At 35.2% G+C, this 23,867-nt stretch overlaps 1 protein-coding gene across 2 annotated transcripts in view; it reads left to right on the forward strand.

The window, feature by feature from the left end:
- Window positions 1-23,867, forward strand: part of LOC143255115 (putative chitinase 10) — a 35,793-nt gene that overhangs the window by 2,180 nt on the left and 9,746 nt on the right. For both annotated transcript variants that reach the window (XM_076510286.1, XM_076510285.1), the window contains 8 exons: window positions 9,441-9,510; window positions 13,276-13,536; window positions 14,363-14,541; window positions 14,773-14,897; window positions 15,715-15,838; window positions 17,229-17,414; window positions 21,275-21,394; window positions 21,687-21,960. In XM_076510286.1, coding sequence (XP_076366401.1) covers window positions 9,441-9,510; window positions 13,276-13,536; window positions 14,363-14,541; window positions 14,773-14,897; window positions 15,715-15,838; window positions 17,229-17,414; window positions 21,275-21,394; window positions 21,687-21,960 — 1,339 coding nt within the window. The remainder of the gene's footprint in view (window positions 1-9,440; window positions 9,511-13,275; window positions 13,537-14,362; window positions 14,542-14,772; window positions 14,898-15,714; window positions 15,839-17,228; window positions 17,415-21,274; window positions 21,395-21,686; window positions 21,961-23,867) is intronic.

Below are 23,867 nucleotides of genomic sequence, written 5' to 3' on the forward strand. Positions count from 1 at the left end.
ATGAAACTTTATCTATACAATTACTGAAAATATTATTTTATTACTTGAATATAATTAGCAATCTGATGCCCCCAGCGGTACAGCCGTCAGTCTGAAATCTTATAATGCCTTAAACCGGATTTCGATATCCGTGGTGGATACAGCACAGATAATTCATTGTGTACAAACAAATTTGCTTTAAATATCCCAATGGCTCAGCGGTAAACCTGAAGGCTTAAAATGCTAAAAACTGGAATTCGATACTGGTGGTAAACACAGCATTGATAGCCCATTATGTAGTTTGGGGCTTAACAACAAGCCAACCAACTTGATCTTTCATCTTGAAGGCTCATTCTTTTGTCTCTTTTACTACTTGAATTTTGTTAAACATTTTCTCATATCAGTTAAAACTAATGACAAACGCTGTTAAAATTAGTTTCTTTTCGAAACATTAGTGCAGTTTAATGGTTTTCCACCAGATGACGTTACAAACAAATATCTGAACTAGGGAATGATAAAACTGATTATAATTGACGAAGCTTTGAATTATGTACGAAGAATTCATCATCTCTATTCGTTCATGACCGCTGAATCTACTTATTAGTAAAGAATTTTCGTGGAAATACAACGACAAGCCCCAAAGTTTTGTTCTCGTGGAAAATTTTCATAATACACATTTTGACAGACTGAAGCAGTAAGTCGTAACAGTTAGAGACATTTTAAGTTATTATAATAGCTAGTAACTATTTATGTTGACCTGGCATAGCCAGATGGTTAGTGCGCTTGACTCGTAATCTGAGGGTCGCGAGTTCGAATTCTCGTCACACCAAACGTGCTCGCCCTTTTAGTCGTGGGGGCGTTATATATCATGATCAAAATCACTATTCGTTAATAAAAGAGTAGCCCAAGCATTGGCGGTGGATGTTGATGACTAGCTGCCTTCCCTCTAGTCTTACACTGCTAAATTAGGGACGTCTAGCACAGATAGCCCTCGTGTAGTTTTGCGCGAAATTCAAAACAAAACAAACCAAGCCAAAAACCCTCGTGTAGCTTTGCGCAAAATTTAAACCAATTTATCTTGGCGTCATAATGGTAAGTGATAAGTTAGTGTCGTAGTGGTTAGTGACAGTTTAAGCCTGCGCTGTATTGGTCAGTTTAATTTATCATAATAGTGGTCAGTGACTGGTTTTAATTAATTTCTATTGTCATGGCTCATTTCCACCATTTACAGTATCTTTGTTTGAATAGCTGATATAAAAATAAACAAGTCTTCCGTGAGAAACTCGACTCACACCTGATTACAGTGTAGAAAGCGAAAACTGGGATGTGTAGTTACGTAAAGCACAAAGCTATACAAGAGGCTACCTGTGCTCTGCCTACTGTAGGTATCGAAACACGATTTTGGCAGTATAAATTCGCTGACTCACCGCTGAGCCACCAAGTGCGAAACGAGAGAAAAATGACCCATGTATTCCCATGTTTAACGCATTCGAGTAGCTTATCACTGATGTTTGATTAAGCTAGCCTTCAGTTCCTCACAAGTACAGATTAGTCTAGCCTTCAGTTCCTCACAAGTACAAATCAGGCTAGCCTTCAGCTCCTCACAAGTACAGATTAGTCTACCCTTCAGTTCTTAACAAGTACAAATCAGGCTAGCCTTCAGTTCTTAACAAGTACAGATTAATTTAGCCTTCAGTTTCTCACAAATACAGATTAGGCTAACTTTCAGTTTCTCAAAAGTACAGCTTAGGCTAACTTTCAGTTCCTCACAAGTACAGATTAGGCTAGTCTTCAGATATTTATAAATACCGAAAGAATCAATGTTCTATCAAGCAAATTGAGCAAGATAAAAATATCTATCTCCAATTTATTCAATATTGTTCTCGGTTGTAAGGATGATAGATAGATGGCTGAAAGTGTGAGACAAGTTGTTCTTTGCTGTGAGAGAGGTGGCTGAAAGTGTGAGATAGATTGTTTTTCACTATGAGACAGGCGGCTGAAAGTGTGAGACACGTTTTTTACTGTGAGACAGGTGGCTGAAAATGTGAGATATGCTGTTCTTTGCTGTGAGACAGGTTGTTCTTTACTATGAGACAGGTGGCTGAAAATGTGAGACACGTTGTTCTTTACTGTGAGACAGGTTGTTCTTTTCTGTGAGACAGGTTGTTCTTTACTATGAGACAGGTGGCTGAAAGTGTGAGACAGGTTGTTCTTTACTATGAGGCAGGTGGCTGAAAGTGTGAAACAGGTTGTTCTCTGCTGTGAGATAGGTTGCTCTTTACTATGAGACAGGTAGCTGAAAGTGTGAGACAGGTTGTTCTTTACTATGAAACAGGTTATTCTTTACAATGAGACAGGTGGCTGAAAGTGTGAGACAGGTTGTTCTTTACTATGAGGCAGGTGGCTGAAAGTGTGAAACAGGTTGTTCTCTGCTGTGAGATAGGTTGCTCTTTACTATGAGACAGGTAGCTGAAAGTGTGAGACAGGTTGTTCTTTACTATGAGGCAGGTGGCTGAAAGTGTGAAACAGGTTGTTCTCTGCTGTGAGATAGGTTGCTCTTTACTATGAGACAGGTTGTTCTTTACTATGAGGCAGGTGGCTGAAAGTGTGAGACAGGTTGTTCTTTACTATGAAACAGGTTATTCTTTACAATGAGACAGGTGGCTGAAAGTGCGAGACAGGTTGTTCTTTACTATGAGGCAGGTGGCTGAAAGTGTGAAACAGGTTGCTCTTTACTATGAGACAGGTGATTGAAAGTGTGAGACAGGTTGTTCTTTACTATGAGGCAGGTGGCTGAAAGTGTGAGACAGGTTGTTCTTTACTATGAGGCAGGTGGCTGAAAGTGTGAGACAGGTTGTTCTTTGCTGTAAGACTGAATGTGTGAGACATGTTCTTTACAATGAAACAGGTGGCTGAAAGTGTAAGACAGATGGTTGAAAGTGTGAGATTGAATGTTCTTTGTTGTGAGACAGGGTTCGGTAAGTTCGGTGGCGTAGTGTGTTCTTGTACCTGTCAGTATCGGATGTGGACCAGGTGAGTTTTCATTGAATGTACGTCTCCCACGGTTATAACTTTTACATCAAAGCAACCCTCAGGTTGTGACTGAGGTACTTAATGGTATAAAGTTCCTACACGATCCGACTGTTACATTTATAGCCAGTTGGCCCCTCCTTAGCCCTAGACTGTGAAACTCGAAACTTCGAGAAACAGAATTTCTTAGAAAGGCTGAACGCTTCATATCTAGGTCAAGGATGTAAAGAATAAGTTACTAAATCTGATATCAGACTGCTGTCACGTGGTTTGTTTATCCTAAGAGTATCATTTTGATAGAAGAAGAAACGGATGGCCATTCATTAAAATTATCCAGATTTAAACTCAAGTAAAGAAACGTTTTTTCAATACTTTTATTCGACGTACCAGTTTGTCACTTCTCATATTTTTCCTTCCCGAGTGTTGTAGCGGCACGTCTGCGGAGTTACAACGCGAGAAACTGGGTTTTAATGTGCAGAAAGCCCAATTGAAAATAGTAACATAGTTATTTAACTCCCCTCCAGGGTCACAGAAGTTTGTCTGTAGACTTATAACGTAATAAAGCAGGTTTCGATACCTGTAGCGAACAGAGCACAAATCACCCTTCGTGTAGCTTTGTGCTTAACTAAAAGCAAATAGTTATCGTTTATCAACATTAACGACAACTACCTGGAAACACTTAGTTGATAAATTGACAGTATGTGTTTACATGACTCCTAAAGTTAAGCCGTATTAAAAACCAACTTTCTTTATGGTGTACAACTAAAGTACTATAATACTACAAAAGGTAGGCCGTACTACAAACCAACTTTCTTGATGATGTACGAATAAAGTACTGCATTACCCCTAAAGTCAGGCCTTATTACAAACCAACTATTTAATGGCGTACAAGTAAAGTACTACATTACTCCTAAAGTTAGGTCGTATTGCAAACCAACTTTGTTAATGGTGTACAAATACATAAAATTGGATGTTCTAGACGTGCCATAGGAAGCTTGTAGAATCTGGGTGTTCATTGAAGCAGTGATAGGTTATTTGGATGTTCTAGACGTGTCCTAGAAAACTTGTAGAACCTGGGTGTTCAATTAACCAATGTTAGGTTATTTGGGAGAGAGAAAAGGCCCTTTAAGCACGGTGATAATAATTGTTTTTAATTTTTTTACCATAAATCTACTCACTATGTTTTCTGTGCTCCCTCCATCTCGAGGAACTGAACCCTGGAAGTTAGCGTCTTAAGGCCACTATGGACTATGACATTTGTGCCAGCCATTGTGGGTTTATTATGTGTATTATCATGTTGGTAGGTCAGGGAATTGTCACCTACTTCCCGTTATGTTGGTAAAACTGAACAAGTTTGTTATTGTATCTCGTAGTGGCTGCTGTTAAAATATTTAAAACTTCAATTATGTAATACATATATCAGTTTGTCGTCAACTTCCTTACGATACAGTTTTAATTTGCAGCCTTGTACTAAATCTACTCCAGAATAACATTTACCAAAAAAACAGTCTAAATAGAACCCAGCACCATTTAAAAATCCATATATGGTGCTATCAGTTAATATATTGAGACTTAACCCTTTCCGTGATTTGTATGAAGTAATATGGACGCATTTAATATCTGAAAAATATTTGCCCGAGTTAATTCAGGTCAATTTTTCGCCGTATTTATAATTATTTATCCGAATTTATTCGCATGTTACGGCCCCCCCCGCTAGTACAGCGGTAAGTCTACGGATTTACAACGCTAAAATCAGGGGTTCGATTCCCCTCGGTGGGCTCAGCAGATAGCTCAATGTGGCTTTGCTATAAGAAAACACACACGCTTGTTATGGTGTATTACATTCAATGCTCGCTAGATAAAACTAGAATTGCTGTTTGTGCTGGCCCCTGTCGGATTTGTTCTGAACTATGTATGATAGACACTGAAGAAAATAATTTCTGTTACTTGCTTTTGTTTTATTGAAATAATATATATCACATATAAATCTAAATATGTAACATTTATCTGTTATGTTTTCTGCAGTAATATTATGACAGATCATAAAATATTTTTGTTTAATTAATGTATATAAGTATATACTATCAAAATCGAAATAAGAAACGTGACGTTTTTCATTGTTTTTTGTTTCTGAATTTCGCTCAAAGCTACACGAGGGCTATCTGCGCTAGCCGTCCCTAATTTACCAGGGTAAGACTAGAGTGAAGGCAGTTAGTCATCACCACCCACCGCCAACTCCTGTTCTGTCGTAGTTTGTTAAATATTGGACATTACAACATTTTTTTTTCAGTTTTCAGCAAAGGAGTCTCATATGTTATTGGTATACAAAGTCACAGAAACTGGAGATATTCAACATTTCCAATAGAGTGTACGCGCAACGTTTGACTAGTACATAGCGTTATGACAGACCTACAATTATATATACGCCGAAGTATTACATTTTTTACATTAGGTCACGTAGGCTTGGTTATACTTCTAAGAACATATTAGAAAATCAGGGTTAACTCCTAGCTATGACAAAACAACAACAAACGAATACGTTACGTAATAGACTAAATCGAAAAACGAGTCCTATAGTACCGTTTTATGTGAGTTATTATAACTACAAATGTGAGGCTGGCTAACTGAGACAATTCTTGTGTAGCTTCGAGCAAAACTCAAACAAACACTATCTATTTAAATACGAATCACAATAATATATTTTTAATTACTTTCATTACTTGCAACGCTAAAAATCGGATTTCGATAGCCGCACTGAGCACAGCAAAAACAGCCAGTTGTATAGCTTAGCGTTTAACAACCGAAGTACCTAGTACATAAATGAGGTTTAAGCTACTCCCTGTTGATTAAACTTCTTTCAGAATAAGAGTTTCACCTAGTGGTGAAAACTACACATTCCTGTACACAACTAGCATGAGTATACTACCACCTGGTGGTGAAACTACTCATTCCAGGACACAACCAGAATGAGTATACCACCATCTAGTTGTGAAAAATACATATTTCTCTACATAGCTTTCACAAACAAATTTATAAATTACAATGAAGGCCCGGCATGACCAGGTGGGTTAAGGCGTTCGGATCGTAATCTGAGGGTATCGGGTTCGAATTCCCGTCGCACCAAACATGTTCGCCCTTTCAGCCGTGGGGGCGTTATAATGTGATGGTCAATCCCACTATTCGTTGGTAAAAGAGTATCCCAAGAGTTGGCGGTGGGTGGTGATGATGAGCTGCCTTCCCTCTAGTCTTACACTACTAAATTAGGGACGGCTAGCGCAGATAGCCCTCGTGTAGCTTTGCGCGAAATTCAAAAAACAAACAAACATACAAATTACAATGACCCTATTATTCTGAGTAACGATATCCTTAAAATGAAAATAAATGTATATTATTCTTGTAACAGACTTAAAACATGTATGTTATTTATGTGTGTACAGATTCTTTCTGTGATACGTTTTGTTTTCTTTCTTTTTATCTGATGTATCATTATTTCGCCTCATTTCAACAATTGTAACATGAATAATGTCTTACGCTGAAATATTGTTACAACTCAAATCGTTCACAGTTTTAGTATAATGTCAAGTATATTTCTTCTTTATCTTTTTCTCCAACTTTTAACCGGTATCTAATTTATAAATACTATATCTTTAACAAAGAACAAAACACACGTCTTTTAGACACCAGTCCGTTTTTTTATACTTTCGTTAAAAAGGAAATAAATAACTTAAAAATCGTGCGGTTGTTGAACAAAGTACAAACAGAAGACATGATTGTTAGAAAACTTTTCATATTACTCTATAAACATTCGTGATAATTAATGTATTATTTGAAGAAGTAAGGAAACGTTTGAGGGTCTAGTACAAATTAATGACTTCTAATAATGGGTTATTCACTGTAAACACGTTATGAAACTTTTAACAATCTGAGGATAGTTCGCAGAATATAATACAGTTGTTAAAATACGAGTTATTATTGTTGGTATGGCTCGGTCACGCACCATTCTTCATGGTTCTGTCCAATGCTGATAGAACTGGGTCAGATGTACAAAGAAAGTACAGACAGGTTAGGCCTGCTCTTAGAACATAAGAAACTGTTGAATAAATTACGCGACAAGAAACATCTGCTCGCTGAAATATTAAAAACAACTTGTTCTAAAAAAATGTGAAAAAGAAGGAAGTGAATTTCTAGAGTACGAGTTATATATTTGTATAAATTAACATCCATATCCATTCTACAAGTTTGTTCGGATGTCACGTATAGCCCTTTACACTAAATAAACTGCTTACATTCCCACCACTATGTGTCGTTTACGTCGCTTATCTTCACCTATGAGCCGTGAATTTAGCGAAACTAGTTTGTTGCATGGGAAGCAGCGAATCACAGGATAGAGTAAACCTGTATGTCATCTTTACTGAAATTCGCGTTTTGGCAAAGAAAAGAAATTGACAAATAAATCTCAACAAAGATTAGCGAGAGTTTTAAATGCTGATGGGATGATATTGTTAAGGTATCAACAACAACACTTCCTCTTTCCACTATCTAATTTTGAGACATAGCAATAAACTGAAAACCACGGTCTGTCATTTTTGTTCATGGTGTTATGTGTTGTTCTCGTTGGCGTTAGTTCCATAAAATTGTATCATCGCTATGTTTGTTGGAAGAGATAATTTCTAGTTTATATGTTTTGATAGATCAAGGTTATCGCCGCTTGCTTTTGCAACACACAGTGATTTTCTTTTTTTGTTGTTATTTGGTATTGTATTAAAAATGTTAGATATATCGACTGATGGATTTGGTATTGTGTTAACTCTTAACGCGTACAGCATAGACTTCATTGATGTCACATAAAGTTTGTTTTCGTCAGTGAACTTAGTGGTGAGAAAACATTTGTGGTTAGAGCAATATGCGGATTATTTGTATCAATTAAGTAAAAAGTATTAATTAATTTTTTTGTATCAGACATTCTTGAAAACTTCGTGCTTTTTCATACTTGAAACAAAAATATAATAAATTTAAAAAAGTAAAGTAAAGTAACCAAACCTAAATAGTTGAACAAACTGCTAATTAGTCTATTCACGCGGACCTAAAAGACAGCTTCGAAATGAGCACATATCCAGTTCTATTTAACTTATTTTAGTATACACGTTGAAAATAAGGTAAATCAAATGTATTTATTATTAGATGTACCTGAATTAAACAATACCATTAATCTGAGGCAATGAAAATATAAAAAAAAACGTTTTTGAATTTATAAAAGGTGAAAAAATACTAATAAGTCACGAATTTTTGAGGTTCAACGATGTATTGTTTACAAGCAAAAGTTAATTTAGTTATTTCAGTGTAATGTGTGACTAACACCATTATTCACTATCACTAATTCATAATTACTTTATTTTGAACATCTTAGAAGAACTAGTCTTTAGATAATATAGTGTGAATACAAACTTAACTAAGAATAAAGCAGTTAGTTAAAAAAATGTTTATTTATTGGCGATAACTCTTACTACTACCGTTCTGGAACGGAAAATAACATAAACATGAAGTTGTTGTGGCATCCAATAGTTACTAACTTTTTGGTGCTTTTTAATGTAATCAAATTGTTAGTTGTATGTTCATCTATATAACCAAGACACCAATCGCATGGTTTTATCCACAAATGATCCAACAATTAGATATTTTTCTATACTAACAAGTCACCAGTCAGATGCTTTTCTCTACAGCTAAGTCACCAATCGGATGCTTTTCTTTAATATACGAGTCACCAATTAGATGCTTTTCTACACATAGAAGTCACCAATCAGATACTTTTCTCTTAAAGTAATTGGATGATAGTCAGACTCGTGTTATTTGTAAACTATTACCGTCCAATATGTAAACACATATCTATAATTTTGCCTTCATAAAAAAAGAACTTTTTTACTTAGCGTACAAAGATTATTTTACGTTTATTTACATGAATAGAAGCTTTAATTTATCGTCAGGGAGACGAAATACCGTGAACAACGGGTTGAAGATATAAGCAAAGTAACCAGTTGTTTTCTTCGTGCGTTGAATATCCAGCAACGAAACAAGACGCTAATAACCAGGTCGCTAGTTGGTGTAGGCGATTTGAACAAAGAACCAGAAATTACTCATGAATATAGTGAACGAACCGTGTTTTATAAACCTAATTTGTTGGACTAAATGGCAATTAATCGACGTTACTAGTATAGAAGATGTTAAACATTAGGTTTGTTTGTTAGGAAGGTCTGTGTAAGGAACAAAAGTGTACTTTATATCACCAACTACTTCTGTATTAACTTTCACTTCACAGTTAAGCCTACATTTCCAAAAATACACACTCAAAAACCTCAGTACTGGTTCGAATTAAATTTATTATCAAGCGAAAATTCACACGTTAGTTAACCAGTGTTTTTATTTGATATTTACAGGGGCTCTTGAAGATTCTAGTGCTCACAGGCTGCTTTATTGTAACTGTAACAACGGAAGATGGCTTCAAAAGTAAGTTTCTATTATATGGTGTGTTAAATATTCTACATGTATGTGACAAAAGTTTGACTGTTACTCAATGTCCTGACATCGTCTGTCAATAAAAAACAGAGTACTAATGACCTGTTTATTTAAAGATAGCGTCAAGTCTACGGAGTTACAACGCTAAAATCAGGAGTTCGATTCCCCACGGTGAACACAGCATCAGAATACAAACGCACACACATATACAGAGTTGATTTTCATATTGTTATTCCTTCCTAGGTAATACCACATCCAACCTTCTTATAAACAGAATGTTAAAGTTTTGGATGCGTACAAGAAGTGCATCTTGGAAAAAAAAAAAAAAAAGATTTATCGTCTAAACCTTGCTAAATTAAATCCTAAACTTATGGTTAAATAATTATTGTTTAAGATATTTCGCTCTATAGTTTTGGGCAATATTCAGTTAATTTGGAAAACAGAACGAAATGTTTATATAGGTTTAACCTGTACCAAAGAGAGAGATAATTCGTGATGACGAGAAACCCACTTGAAGTAAAAATGTGTCTCAAGACGGCTTCAGGTTAACAGGTTTTATTAACTTGAATATGACCTAAGAAAGTCGAAACGTTGTTCTCTACTTTATTTTGATAAACGTTTTAACACCCATACCAGCCATCTTGAGACACAGAGATAACTGTGAAGTATTGTATGAGTGTAAAATGCAAGAACCATTAATTTTGCTCTCGCATTATTTATAAAGTAACTTACAGCCTTTGAGTTTCACGTGTACCATTGATTTCCAGGAACAAACAGAATTTTCTTTACCATACACTAGATACGAGGTAACAAGCCAACATCCGTTCTCACCCAACACAAGACCGTGTACAAAACAATGGTTCTTCTTTATCAACCGAGTGCCCTCTTACTTCTATCTTTCTTTAGTCGTTTCAACGACTGCCAACATGGACAAGATTCTCAGATAATAAATGTTGTTGAAACAGTTAGATTCTAACACAATATTTATAGTTGCTGATTTGATAATGAAGTCTACAGAACGTTGGAGCCCAAGAATTATGTTGTGTGGTTAACCACATCTTCAGCAATACTGGGTTCTTAATCTGTTGTGGTTGGACTACAGAAAATAAGATCACGTTACAGTGGAGTCCATATTTCTGTCCGTCAGAGAGCTTCCCTAGAACAAGTGAATTATATTTGTTCATGTAACATTCAGACTGATGTTTATGTACGAGACAACGGGTTATTCACTAAAGCAGTCACGTGGAGAGATGAGAGACAGTGCTTGACAATTAATAAAAACTCTTTTAAAATATTATTCAGTAGCTCCACACATTAACAAGTACAATGTTGTGTAAAGAAAACATACAAAATTAACAGTCCCCAAGTGTCACTTTTATTATACTTAAACCTTTAACTATACTTTTAAATATAGATATAGAGAGGCCCAGCATGGGCAGGTGGTTAGGGCGCTCGACTCGTAATTTCAGGGTCGCGGGTTCGAAATCCCCGTCACACCAAAATATGCTCGCCATTTTAGCCATAGGGGCGTTATAATGTGACGATCAATCCCACTATTCGTTGGCGGTGGATGATGATGACTAGCTGCCTTCCCTCTAGGCGTACATTGCTAAATTATGGACGGCTAGTACAGATAGCCCTCGCGTAGCTTTGCGCGAATTTCAGAAATAAAACAAACAGGTATACACATATTTAACCTTTACTGAAAGCGTTTCAAAGTAATAATTTAAAGAGATAATCGGATTTATTGACCATATTTGATGACCTTCTAAATAGGCAACCACCAGTAATAGTTGGTAGTGACACATACATCATAATTAATCTTGAAATCGTGATTGGTAAACTGTAACAACTAAGGTTTAAACATTTCTTTAATCAATCATTACTAGCATTTATTTGTTTAGAATTAAGCACAAACCTACACAAAGGGCTATATGTACTCAGCCCACCACGGGTATCGAAACCTGGTTTTTAGCGGCTTGAGTCCGCAGACATACCACTCTGCCATTGGGGGGTTCGTTACTAGTAAACTGTCACCATTAGTTAGTAATATACATATATATTATTTTAAATTATAGTTTCACTATGATGTTAGTTATTTTCACAAATTATAAATGATCACAATTGTTTCCTATTTGAAATTTATACAAATAAAACACTGGTTGTCAGAAATAACCTGGTTATTTATTCAACCTATAATAAGATACCAGGTACCAGAACCAGGTAATATTAATAAAGAACCCTATTATTTATTTAATCTATAATAATATATTAGGTATTATTATTAACAGTGAATAGATTGAACCTGTAATTCGTTCTTGTAATCAATCAAATACGTCACAAACAAATGTTATTGTCCAAGAAACTTTTCACAGTTTGAATTACATTCGAACGATAGACAAACGACATCACTTAAGGTTTAAGGATTACATAATGCACGTTTTGGGGTCATCATAATACCAGTTGCTGAACAGCTGATCGGTCCCACCAGAAAACCGTACCGGTTTTATTGCATTGATTTCCTTGGCCCATCACTTTCCAGTTACTCGATTTCGTTAAGAATAAAGTGATTTCATATATATATCTGTCCGCATCACGTTAGCTTTGGTCTCACACTGCTTGTATTTATGTTGGTTTTGTTTTGGTTTGGTGTTCATGTGGTTGATGAATTTCTGGGCGAAATCATCCAGAATGATGACGGTGATAAAGTTGTTTGTTTGGGCTCTCTGCTGTGTCCACCGCGGGGATCGAACAATGCTATTAGAACAACTGACACAAAATTACTAGTATACACTTTAGGAGAAATAAAAATATCACAAAGTGTCTTACCATATTTTATAAATGTATCATAATTTGTCTTACCGTGTGTTATATAGATATCATAAAGTGTCTCACCATATTATATAAATATATCATAAAATGTCTTACCGTGTGCTATATAGATATCACAGAGTGTCTTACCATATGCTCTGAAAGGGTTTATATATGTACGTTGAAGCTGTTGGTGTAGAGTCACAGGTAAACCAGTTTGCTGTACTGAAATAGTAAACGTTTCCTGTGACTCTTGTAACACCTAGAATAACTACAGAAGAAAGCTGAAAGTTACGAAACCAAATATATGAATAACTGTAGGTTGAATGAGTTTTTAAGAACATTTAGTAAAAAAGTGTCTATGTTGAATATATCGTCGAACACATACAAATAGAGTTTATAAAACACATCTTGAATCGGCAAAACAAATAATATGCACTTAATTCGATACTATGGAAACCTGGTCGTTTCTAGGTAACCATTTTTACCAGGATATTAAACGTGAAGTTTAGGATAAAACTGCTACACATATAATATTGACATATATAATTGCACATGTGAGATAAAATACAAAATACTTCTTAGCTATAAACTAAGTGATACCAAAGAAACTGATTATAGTTTTTAGCCATTTTCGTCGACTAAACTGACAGTCAGACTAAATAAAACTTAATTAATGATAACAATAATAAAAACTAGAGTAAAATTATTTCGATTTTCGTCAATAATACTGAGATTATGAGTAAGAAAAAACGTAGCGAGTGGATGAAACTGTTCTGGTTTACTTTTGGATTAGATGTCATATCTGTTTTGTTTGAAGTTGGATTTAGCTCAGATTGGTTTAGATTCAGTGCTGGACTTGGTTCTGTTTTATGTTAAAATTTCGGTTATATCTTTAGTTTCGTGATGATTTTTCGCCTATAATATACTGGACTATTTTTTTAGGTTCCAGTGGGAAGTCTAACAAAGTGGTTTGTTACTATACCAACTGGTCGCAGTACAGACAGAATATTGGAAAGTATTATCCAGAGGACATCGATCCATTTATGTGCAATTACATCATATTTGCTTTTGGTTGGATGAAAAAGAACAAACTGTCCGCCCATGACGCTTCGGACGAGAGTAATGATGAAAAGAAAGGTCTTTATGAACGAGTGACAGAACTAAAGAAAAAGAACCACGACTTGAAAGTCCTTCTAGCCGTGGGTGAGTCAACTTTCCTTATAGTAATAACCAGACTGTTGTCAGTAGATCATACTATATTTTAATAGTATTAACAGTAACCACTAGACTGGTGTCAGTAGATCATGCTGTATTTTAATCGTATTTACAGTAACTACCAGACTGGTGTGAGTAGATCATACTATATTTTAATCGTATTAACAGTAACCACCAGACTGGTGTCAGTAGATCATGCTATATTTTAATCGTATTAACAGTAACCACTTGACTGGTGTCAGTAGATCATACTATATTTTAATCGTATTAACAGTAACCACCAGACTGGTGTCAGTAGATCATGCTGTATTTTAATCGTATTTACAGTAATCACCAGACTGGTGTGAGTAGATCATACTATATTTTAATCGTATTAACAGTAACCACCAGACTGGTGTCAGTAGATCATGCTATATTTTAATCGTATTAACAGTAACCACCAGACAATTGTCAGTAGATCATGCTATATTTTAATCGTATTAACAGTAACCACTTGACTGGTGTCAGTAGATCATGCTGTATTTTAATCGTATTAACAGTAACCACCAGACTGGTGTCAGTAGATCACGCTATATTTTAATCGTATTAACAGTAACCACCAGACTAGTGTCAGTAGATCATGCTATATTTTAATCGTATTAACAGTAGCCATCATTAACAGTAGTCCAATTTATCTCTTTCACGTGATGATCATGGAATATAACCAAAAGATAGCTTTACATGAACTGTTTTATCACGATTTAATAAATAAGTTAGTAGCTTAAAAATAGGCAAGGCTTCAGTTCCATAAAGCTCAAACTGTTTGTTCTTACAGGGGGATGGTCATTTGGCACGAAACGTTTTAAAGACATGGCCTCAAACAGCTACAATCGAAGACTGTTTATATTCAGTGCAGTGGAGTTTCTACGAAAGCGGAATTTTGATGGTCTGGATTTAGACTGGGAATTTCCTCGAGGTAACGAAGACAAGAAGAACTTTGTCCAACTAGTCAAGGTAGGTGGCTATATTAAAAAAACAAACAAACATGAACGACGAAATGTATAAAGTTCCAACATTTCATTAAAGCTAAAAACAAAATATTTTAGAAATGTTTGTTGTTCACGAAATTATCAAAACTGAAATACATGAGAAGAAAGAGGGATGGACCATGTTTTTAAACGTTATTTAAAAGACGTATGAAGTAAGGCACTTAAAGCTCAACATTCCGTATTTTTATTTGAACAGGAGTTTCGAGAGACATTTGAAGCCGAGGCGAAAGAGAACAACCTGCCCCGTCTGTTGTTAACTGCTGCTGTTTCTGCTGGAGCCGAAAATATCCAGAGAGGTTACGACGTGCCTGCTGTTGCAGCGTATGTTTGTTATCTAAGTCGTTATTTGTACTTTAGTTCCAAAAAATGCCACTGTCATCTCATCACTTGTTAGTAGTGGAAAATATCAGAAATATAACAATAGAGCAGGGTGGGAAAATATCGATAATTTAATAATAGTGCAGGGTGGGAAAATATCGATAATTTCATAATAGTGCAAGGTGGAAATATTTTCAATAATTTAATAATACTGCAGGGTGGAAAATATTAATAATATAATAATAGTGCAGGTTGGGAAGCTATCAATAATTTAATAATGAGAGAACAGGGTGGAAAATATGAATAATTTAATAATAGTAAAGGGTGGAAAAATATCAATAATTTAATAAAAGTGAAGGATGGAAAAATATCAATAATTTAATAATAGTCCAGGGTGGAAAAATATCAATAATTAATAAGAGTACAGGGTAGAAAATATGAATAATTTAATTATAGTGCAGGCAAAAAAATACGAATAATTTAAGGCGTTCAAACTCGTAATTCGAGGGTCGGTGGTTCGACTCCCTGTCGCACCAGACATACTCGCACTTTCAGCCGTGAGGGTCTTATAATGTGTCGGTCAATCCCACTATTTGTTGGTAAAAGAGTATCCCAAGAATTGGCGGTTGGTGATGATGACTAGCTGCCTTCACTCTAGTCTTACACTGCTAAATTAGGGACGGCTAGCGCGGATAGCCCTCGTGTAGCTGTGCGTGAAATTCAAAAAACAAACAAACTTTGATTCAAATCTGCTCTGCCATCTATGAGTAGTAGGCCAAAACGGTTGATGAATCTAATAAATTCTACTTTGTTTCTTCAGGTACGTCGACTTTCTCAACGTCATGTCGTACGACTTTCACGGTAAATGGGAAAAGCAGACAGGCCACAACAGCCCCTTGTACGCACCCAGAAATGAGACAAACTGGAGAAAACAGTTATGTATTGTACGTAAAGAGAACTGTTGAATTGTTTGGCATAACCTACTGTTAAACCACTTCATTCGTCTTACACATTGGCAGCTCAACATTAATTCGAGTGTTGAATTTTATTAATAGTGAAATATACTGTTTATCATAAAATTTATCTAAGTTGGTATGATATTTATCTAGAATTCACATTACCACCTTATTTTATTACTACAGAAGATTGAGTAAGTTATATTAAAGCTATTCTGAATTTGTAAATCAGCAAGCCACTTGACAACCACAGCAAAGTCGCGATGAAACAAAATGTATCACAACTACATTTAAGTATGTAACAGGAATTGAAGATATTCATAAACCAACATTATGAAGATGTATTTAGATAGCAGATTTAGAATTTTCGAGACGTGGATATTCTTTATATGTAACTACACTGGAAAACAAAGGAATATGAATCAGTTTGGGGTACCAAACAGGAACACCTTTTGGGGGTCAACACTTGTTAACTTAGAAACTACATATGTTTGTAAAATGTATAGGTTGCACTATCTAAATGCTTATTAAATGATTTATAATTTATATTTCTTCAAGAAACCCAAGAGTATCTAACCAACTCCTGAATCACCGTTAAAATTACTCCTCTCTCAAAATTTGTAATAACATTTCTGGTACCAGGATCATCCAGAAAGGATCCTCAACAGGTCGTATACCCAGCCAAAGTGTGATATACTGTAAAAGGTGAGAATCCATGAATAAAATGGCGAAAGTCGTTCGTCTGCTCTAGGCAACAGTGACAAAGCAAATGATTAAAACTACTCAGTTATACATGAACTGTTTCGATAACATATTTTGTTCAACCATTCCATACTCAAGAAACTGGAAAATAGAGGGAATGTTCATACTATTCCATTAAAAAATATGGTACTTAATTCTCCAGACTCTGTAAAACCACAGTCCTCATACACTAGATGGACTATGGAAAGCCTATAAGGAGTAGTGTGCTTTAGGCGAAACAACATTACACTCAAGCTTATTGTAAAAGAAACTATAGAAAGGGGCTATTGTTAAGATGCATGTATGGGATGTAGCGATTTGATGAGATTATCAAATCATTTTAATATAACATATTCAACCATCATGGAATTTGAAATGTTAAACTTTATTGCTATTTGAACTATGTTGTGGATACTTTGCAGATAATCTGTTGTGCATCAGTTATTCAAAGACTCCTTAGCGGATATTTCTGAGAGTAACTTACGTGGTTATTTTCATGCAGTGTTATTAAAGCTAATTTTCATTGCTGGATATTTTTGGGTTTTCGACTGACCTAGCAAGTTTTCTAATGTCGTGTTTACAGTTAACATTTCTCGAAGACAATAAATATATTATTGTTGATTATTTCAACTTCTAGGATTATGGAGTAAAAATGTGGGAAAAACTTGGCGCCCCAAAGGACAAACTGGTTATTGGGATGGCAACCTATGGTAGAAGTTTTACACTTTCTGATCCACGAAACAACGGAATTAACGACCAGGCAACAGGGGGCGGAAAAGAAGGGGAGTTCACTAAAGAAGCTGGCTTTCTGGCTTATTATGAGGTAAGACCCTGCATTAGTGAACCGTGTAAATAGGAAGGATTTATGGTTTAATACGAGGTAAGACCCTGCATTATTGAACCGTATAAATAGGAGGGATTTATGGTTTAATATGAGATAAGACTCTGCATTAGTAAACCGTGTAAATAGGAAGGATTTATGGTTTAATACGAGGTAAGACCCTGCATTAGTGAACTGTGTAAATAGGAGGGATTTATGGTTTAATACGAGGTAAGACCCTGCATTAGTGAACCGTGTAAATAGGAGGGATTTATGGTTTAATACGAGGTAAGACCCTGCATTAGTGAGCCGGGTAAATAGGGATTTATGGTTTAATACGAGGTAAGACCCTGCATTAGTGAACCGTGGAAGTAGGAGGGATTTATGGTTTAATACGAGGTAAGATCCTGCATTAGTGAACCGTGAAAGTAGGAGGGATTTATGGCTTATTACGAGGTAAGACCCTGCATTAATGAACCGTGAAAAAAGGAGGGATTTATGGCTTATTACAAGGTAAGATCCTGCATTAGTGAACCGCGAAAGTAGGAGGGATTTATGGCTCATTACGAGGCAAGATCCTGTATTAGTGAACCGCGAAAGTAGGAGGGATTTATGGCTTATTGCGAGGTAAGACCCTGCATTAGTGAACCGCGAAAGTAGGAGGGATTTATGGCTTATTACGAGGTAAGACCCTGCATTAGTGAACCGCGAAAGTAGGAGGGATTTATGGCTTATTACGAGGTAAGACCCTGCATTAGTGAACCGCGAAAGTAGGAGGGATTTATGGCTTATTACGAGGTAAGACCCTGCATTAGTGAACCGCGAAAGTAGGAGGGATTTATGGCTTATTACGAGGTAAGACCCTGCATTAGTGAACCGCGAAAGTAGGAAGAATTTATGGCTTATTACGAGGTAAGACCCGGCATTAGTGAACCGTGAAAGAAGGAGGGATTTATGGTTTATTACGAGGTAAGACCCTGCATTAATGAACCGCGAAAGTAGGAGGGATTTATGGCTTATTACGAGGTAAGACCCTGCATGAGTGAACCGCGAAAATAGGAGGGATTTATGGCTTATTACGAGGTAAGACCCTGCATTAGTGAACCGCGAAAGTAGGAGGGATTTATGGCTTATTACGAGGTAAGACCCTGCATTAGTGAACCGCGAAAGTAGGAAGAATTTATGGCTTATTACGAGGTGAGGTAAGACCCGGCATTAGTGAACCGTGAAAGAAGGAGGGATTTATGGTTTATTACGAGGTAAGACCCTGCATTAATGAACCGCGAAAGTAGGAGGGATTTATGGCTTATTACGAGGTAAGACCCTGCATGAGTGAACCGCGAAAGTAGGAGGGATTTATGGCTTATTACGAGGTAAGACCCTGCATTAGTGAACCGCGAAAGTAGGAGGGATTTATGGCTTATTACGAGGTAAGACCCTGCATTAGTGAACCGCGAAAGTAGGAAGAATTTATGGCTTATTACGAGGTAAGACCCGGCATTAGTGAACCGTGAAAGAAGGAGGGATTTATGGTTTATTACGAGGTAAGACCCTGCATTAATGAACCGCGAAAGTAGGAGGGATTTATGGCTTATTACGAGGTAAGACCCTGCATTAGTGAACCGCGAAAGTAGGAGGGATTTATGGCTTATTACGAGGTAAGACCCTGCATTAGTGAACCGCGAAAGTAGGAGGGATTTATGGCTTATTACGAGGTAAGACCCTGCATTAGTGAACCGCGAAAGTAGGAGGGATTTATGGCTTATTACGAGGTAAGACCCTGCATTAGTGAACCGCGAAAGTAGGAAGAATTTATGGCTTATTACGAGGTAAGACCCGGCATTAGTGAACCGTGAAAGAAGGAGGGATTTATGGTTTATTACGAGGTAAGACCCTGCATGAGTGAACCGCGAAAATAGGAGGGATTTATGGCTTATTACGAGGTAAGATCCTGCATGAGTGAACCGTGAAAGAAGGAGGGATTTATGGCTTATTACGAGGTAAGACCCTGCATGAGTGAACCGTGAAAGAAGGAGGGATTTATGGCTTATTACGAGGTAACATCCTGCATTAGTGGACTGTGAAAGTGGAAAATGGTTTTAGCGTATTATTAGTGTACGCTAGTCAGCTGTGGAAATAAAAATGATTATGATATATTTATGAGATCATAACTAATTTTCTAATTGGTTGTCACATATAACCTATCGTTTTTAGTTCATAAATTACTTCAACAGTATCTTGATAAAGGACGGTTTGTCTGGTTATCACCTGGAGGAAAAGAATATCTTTATGAGAACACAGAGTTTTCTACTTTATTATTTAATATGGTAAAAAGAGATAAATACATAACTTGCAGAGTAGTTTCTAGACAAAGTTATCCTAGCTTGTCGTTAAATAAATCCTTCATATATTGTACAGTAGTTTCTAGACAAAGTTATCCTAGCTAGTCGTTAATTAAATTCTTCATATATTGTACAGTAGTTTCTAGACAAAGTTATCCTAGCTTGTCGTTAATTAAATCCTTCATATATTGTACAGTAGTTTCTAGACAAAGTTATCCTAGCTAGTCGTTAATTAAATCCTTCATATATTGTACAGTAGTTTCTAGACAAAGTTATCCTAGCTAGTCGTTAATTAAATTCTTCATATATTGTACAGTAGTTTCTAGACAAAGTTATCCTAGCTTGTCGTTAATTAAATCCTTCATATATTGTACAGTAGTTTCTAGACAAAGTTATCCTAGCTAGTCGTTAATTAAATTCTTCATATATTGTACAGTAGTTTCTAGACAAAATTATCCTAGCTTGTCGTTAATTAAATCCTTCATATATTGTACAGTAGTTTCTAGACAAAGTTATCCTAGCTTGTCGTTAATTAAATCCTTCATATATTGTACAGTAGTTTCTAGACAAAGTTATCCTAGCTAGTCGTTAATTAAATTCTTCATATATTGTACAGTAGTTTCTAGACAAAGTTATCCTAGCTTGTCGTTAATTAAATCCTTCATATATTGTACAGTAGTTTCTAGACAAAGTTATCCTAGCTAGTCGTTAATTAAATCCTTCATATATTGTACAGTAGTTTCTAGACAAAGTTATCCTAGCTTGTCGTTAATTAAATCCTTCATATCTTGTACAGTAATTTCTAGACAAAGTTATCCTAGCTTGTCGTTAAATAAATCCTTCATATATTGTACAGTAGTTTCTAGACAAAGTTATCCTAGCTTGTCGTTAATTAAATCCTTCATATATTGTACAGTAGTTTCTAGACAAAGTTATCCTAATTTGTTGTTTAAAAATCCTTCTTGTCATGTACATTAGTTAATTCACTAACATATTCTAGCTTGTTGTTAAATAAACTTTACAACTCTTAATACGACGGTTTAAAGACATAGAAAGTACCCTTTCATCTCGACGCGAAATGTTTTAAAAGTCTAGTAGTGTCATTAAAGAATGTTTATGTACTAATGTGTGAGTCCAGCGATGGATATAATTATGTAATCTAAAAGTGGAAATGATATTCTGTTAGTTTTTACGGTAGAGTGCAGATAATGTGGGTAAGATGTTCATTCCAGTTTGCTTTAATATATAACTACCAATGGTACCGAAGGGAGATGTAATTAAATTTCAGCATTTACTTAAGAAACAAACCAACTAATTCAAGTAACCTGAATATTCTGTTGAACATTTTATTGGTTACACCATTAAATTAAAATAACTTGACATTAAAGCCTTTTTTGTAATGAACTTTAAAATAATAAATGATTGTAAGTTGGGAATAAAAACTTGAGTATGTATAATTTTGTGGAACATTCTGAAATAGAATTTATTGCAAGTAAGTTATTAAGTTATTTGTTTTGTTAGGTTTGCGAGATGTTAAAGAAAGGCGCCACCTATATTTGGGACGATGACATGAAAGTACCATATGTATATCTGGGTGATCAGTGGGTTGGATTCGATGATGAGAGAAGTATAAGAATGAAGGTAGTAAATATTTAAATTATTTTTAACCAGAATTACAAGCATACTTGTTTAATTTTCCCCAAGCGGTTGTTCTTGGTATCAATTTATTTTTGATATATTTTAATTCTATTCGGTAACCATTGGAGACCAATCAAAGCAAGTATCTTTTGTTATAGATGTAAAATTAGACGTATATCATAATCCGTAATCAAACACTCCACACTCCGTGCGTTTTTGTTTTTTTTTAAATAATTTATTGTGAGGTGTATAGAGGGCCGGAAGCAGACACAATTTTAGCTCTTATATCCTATAGATGAAATGGATAAAAGACAACGGTTTTGCTGGTGCTATGGTATGGACTGTTGACATGGACGACTTTAAAGGGTATTGCACCCCTAGAAGATACCCTCTAATAAGTGTGATGGCCGAGGAATTACTGGGAAGACCTAGTAAAGGGTCGTCGTACAGTCTTGAAAGTATCATCAGGTCAGCCCCCAAGCCCACCTTACCTCCTGCCACCTCTATTGTCATCATTAAGTCCGACTCTCCTGATAAGGAAGTGGAACAAATTACGGTTGAAATACCAGGTATGTTTTAAAAACATCGTGTATAGTGCTGGAGCAAATTCATGTATGATTCAAGTGTATCATAATAGTTAACTAATCATATCTTATAAATTTTAGCGAGATTTTCATGTCTTGTAAATCATAGATGTGTTACCATATCTGGAAAATCCTAGCAACATTATATGTATCATATGTTGTAAATTCTTGTTGGATTATTATATATTGTAAATCATAGACAGATTAGCATATCTTCTAAATTACAAATAGATTATCACATATTGTAAACCAGAAATAGCTTATCATACACTTTAAATTACGGATAGATTATCACATATTGTAAATCATAGATGGATTATCATATATTTGTAAATCATAGATAAATTATCATATCTTCTTAATTACAGATATAATATCCTGTAAATCGTAGATAGATTATCATATCTTATAAATAACAGATATAATATCTTGTAAATCATAGATAGATTATCATATGAATCCTTGTTAGCAGCTAACCTTGAATATTAAAATGTGTATAGCTTCAGATGGTTTTATTGAACATCGTTACGTCAAGCACGTAACTTATGTTATTTTTCTCATAGTCTTTGTTACCCAGTTTTTGGTCAAAACAAATTCATAGTATGAGTAAGATACAACATTAACAGTTTGTAAATTGAAATACGAAGAATGAAGTGTGCATTAAAAGATTTTGTTGGTCTATAAAACAAATTCGTCGTTTATATTACCCAATCAAAAACGGCATCTTAAAGATAAAAACTTGTACAAAATTATCCAAAGAACTACGATAACCCAATTATCAGATTTTTCTTCGTAACCCTCGGACGAAAAAGGTTAACGCTGTCTCTTTAAGCCACATTTTTATGGAAAATATTAGAGGTTTGGTGAACCAATCAACAGAAACAAGTAGTAACAAAAGTTTAGACACCATCTTACTGGCCTTGTTCTTACAGTCATGTGCTTAATGACGTATGTGGTTTAAAATTTTATGAACTGGTTAATTCAATGATTTTTATACTTTAAGTTTCTTGCGCCCTCGTGTGGAATTCGAAAGTATGAATGTTCTTTAATATTTTGTTTCTAGGCTGTATGCGCATGGACTTATCAAACTAAAGTTAAAGGTTTATTCCTTACTTATTACGCATGGCTTTAACAATGGTCAACCTGCAGTTTAACATTTTGCGAGTAATATGGTCGTTAATCTAATTAAACTGCTTGAGATTAGAACTGACAGATTCAGAAGCAGTCCTTTAAATAATTCAATTTTTTATTTATATTCAATTTGTTAAGGTAAAAGTTAACGTTGTACGTTTATCAACAACTAATGGATTTAACTGTAAGAAAAGTTATTTTATCGATACTCGAGTAGAACCTGAATTTGATATACGTTTAAAACTCCTACAAGCTTGGACAGTACATATATAGAAAATTATGTCTTTAAAAATGTTAGGAAGTTACAATGCAGTTAATATTAACTATAATGGATAGTCAGTTGTCATGTTCTATAATTTACTGCTACATTCATTACACCAGACGAAAGGAAAGTTTCTGAACAAGATACTGACGAAACGTAATCCACTATCTTCAGTAAACTTACACTTTTAAACAGGATATTGACCACATACCTTATCCACTATCTTCAGTAAACTTACACTTTTAAATAGGATATTGACAAAACGTTAAGAACTCTCCTTCGTGAACATAATATTCTAAATGTCGTTTGGACAAAACTTTAACTCTTCTTATTAAACATAAAGTTCTAAATGTCGTTTCGTCGAAACGTTAATACCTAAATTCTGTTAGACTGGAAAGATGAACCTGAATCTTATTATTATTTATAAAATTATAACACTTGACATGGTTTGTTGTTAACAACATAATAGGCTGTCTGTATGTTGCCAGCCATTGGTATC

This window comes from Tachypleus tridentatus, chromosome 7 (assembly GCF_004210375.1).
Source record: "Tachypleus tridentatus isolate NWPU-2018 chromosome 7, ASM421037v1, whole genome shotgun sequence".
Classification (NCBI taxonomy): Eukaryota; Metazoa; Arthropoda; class Merostomata; order Xiphosura; family Limulidae; genus Tachypleus; species Tachypleus tridentatus.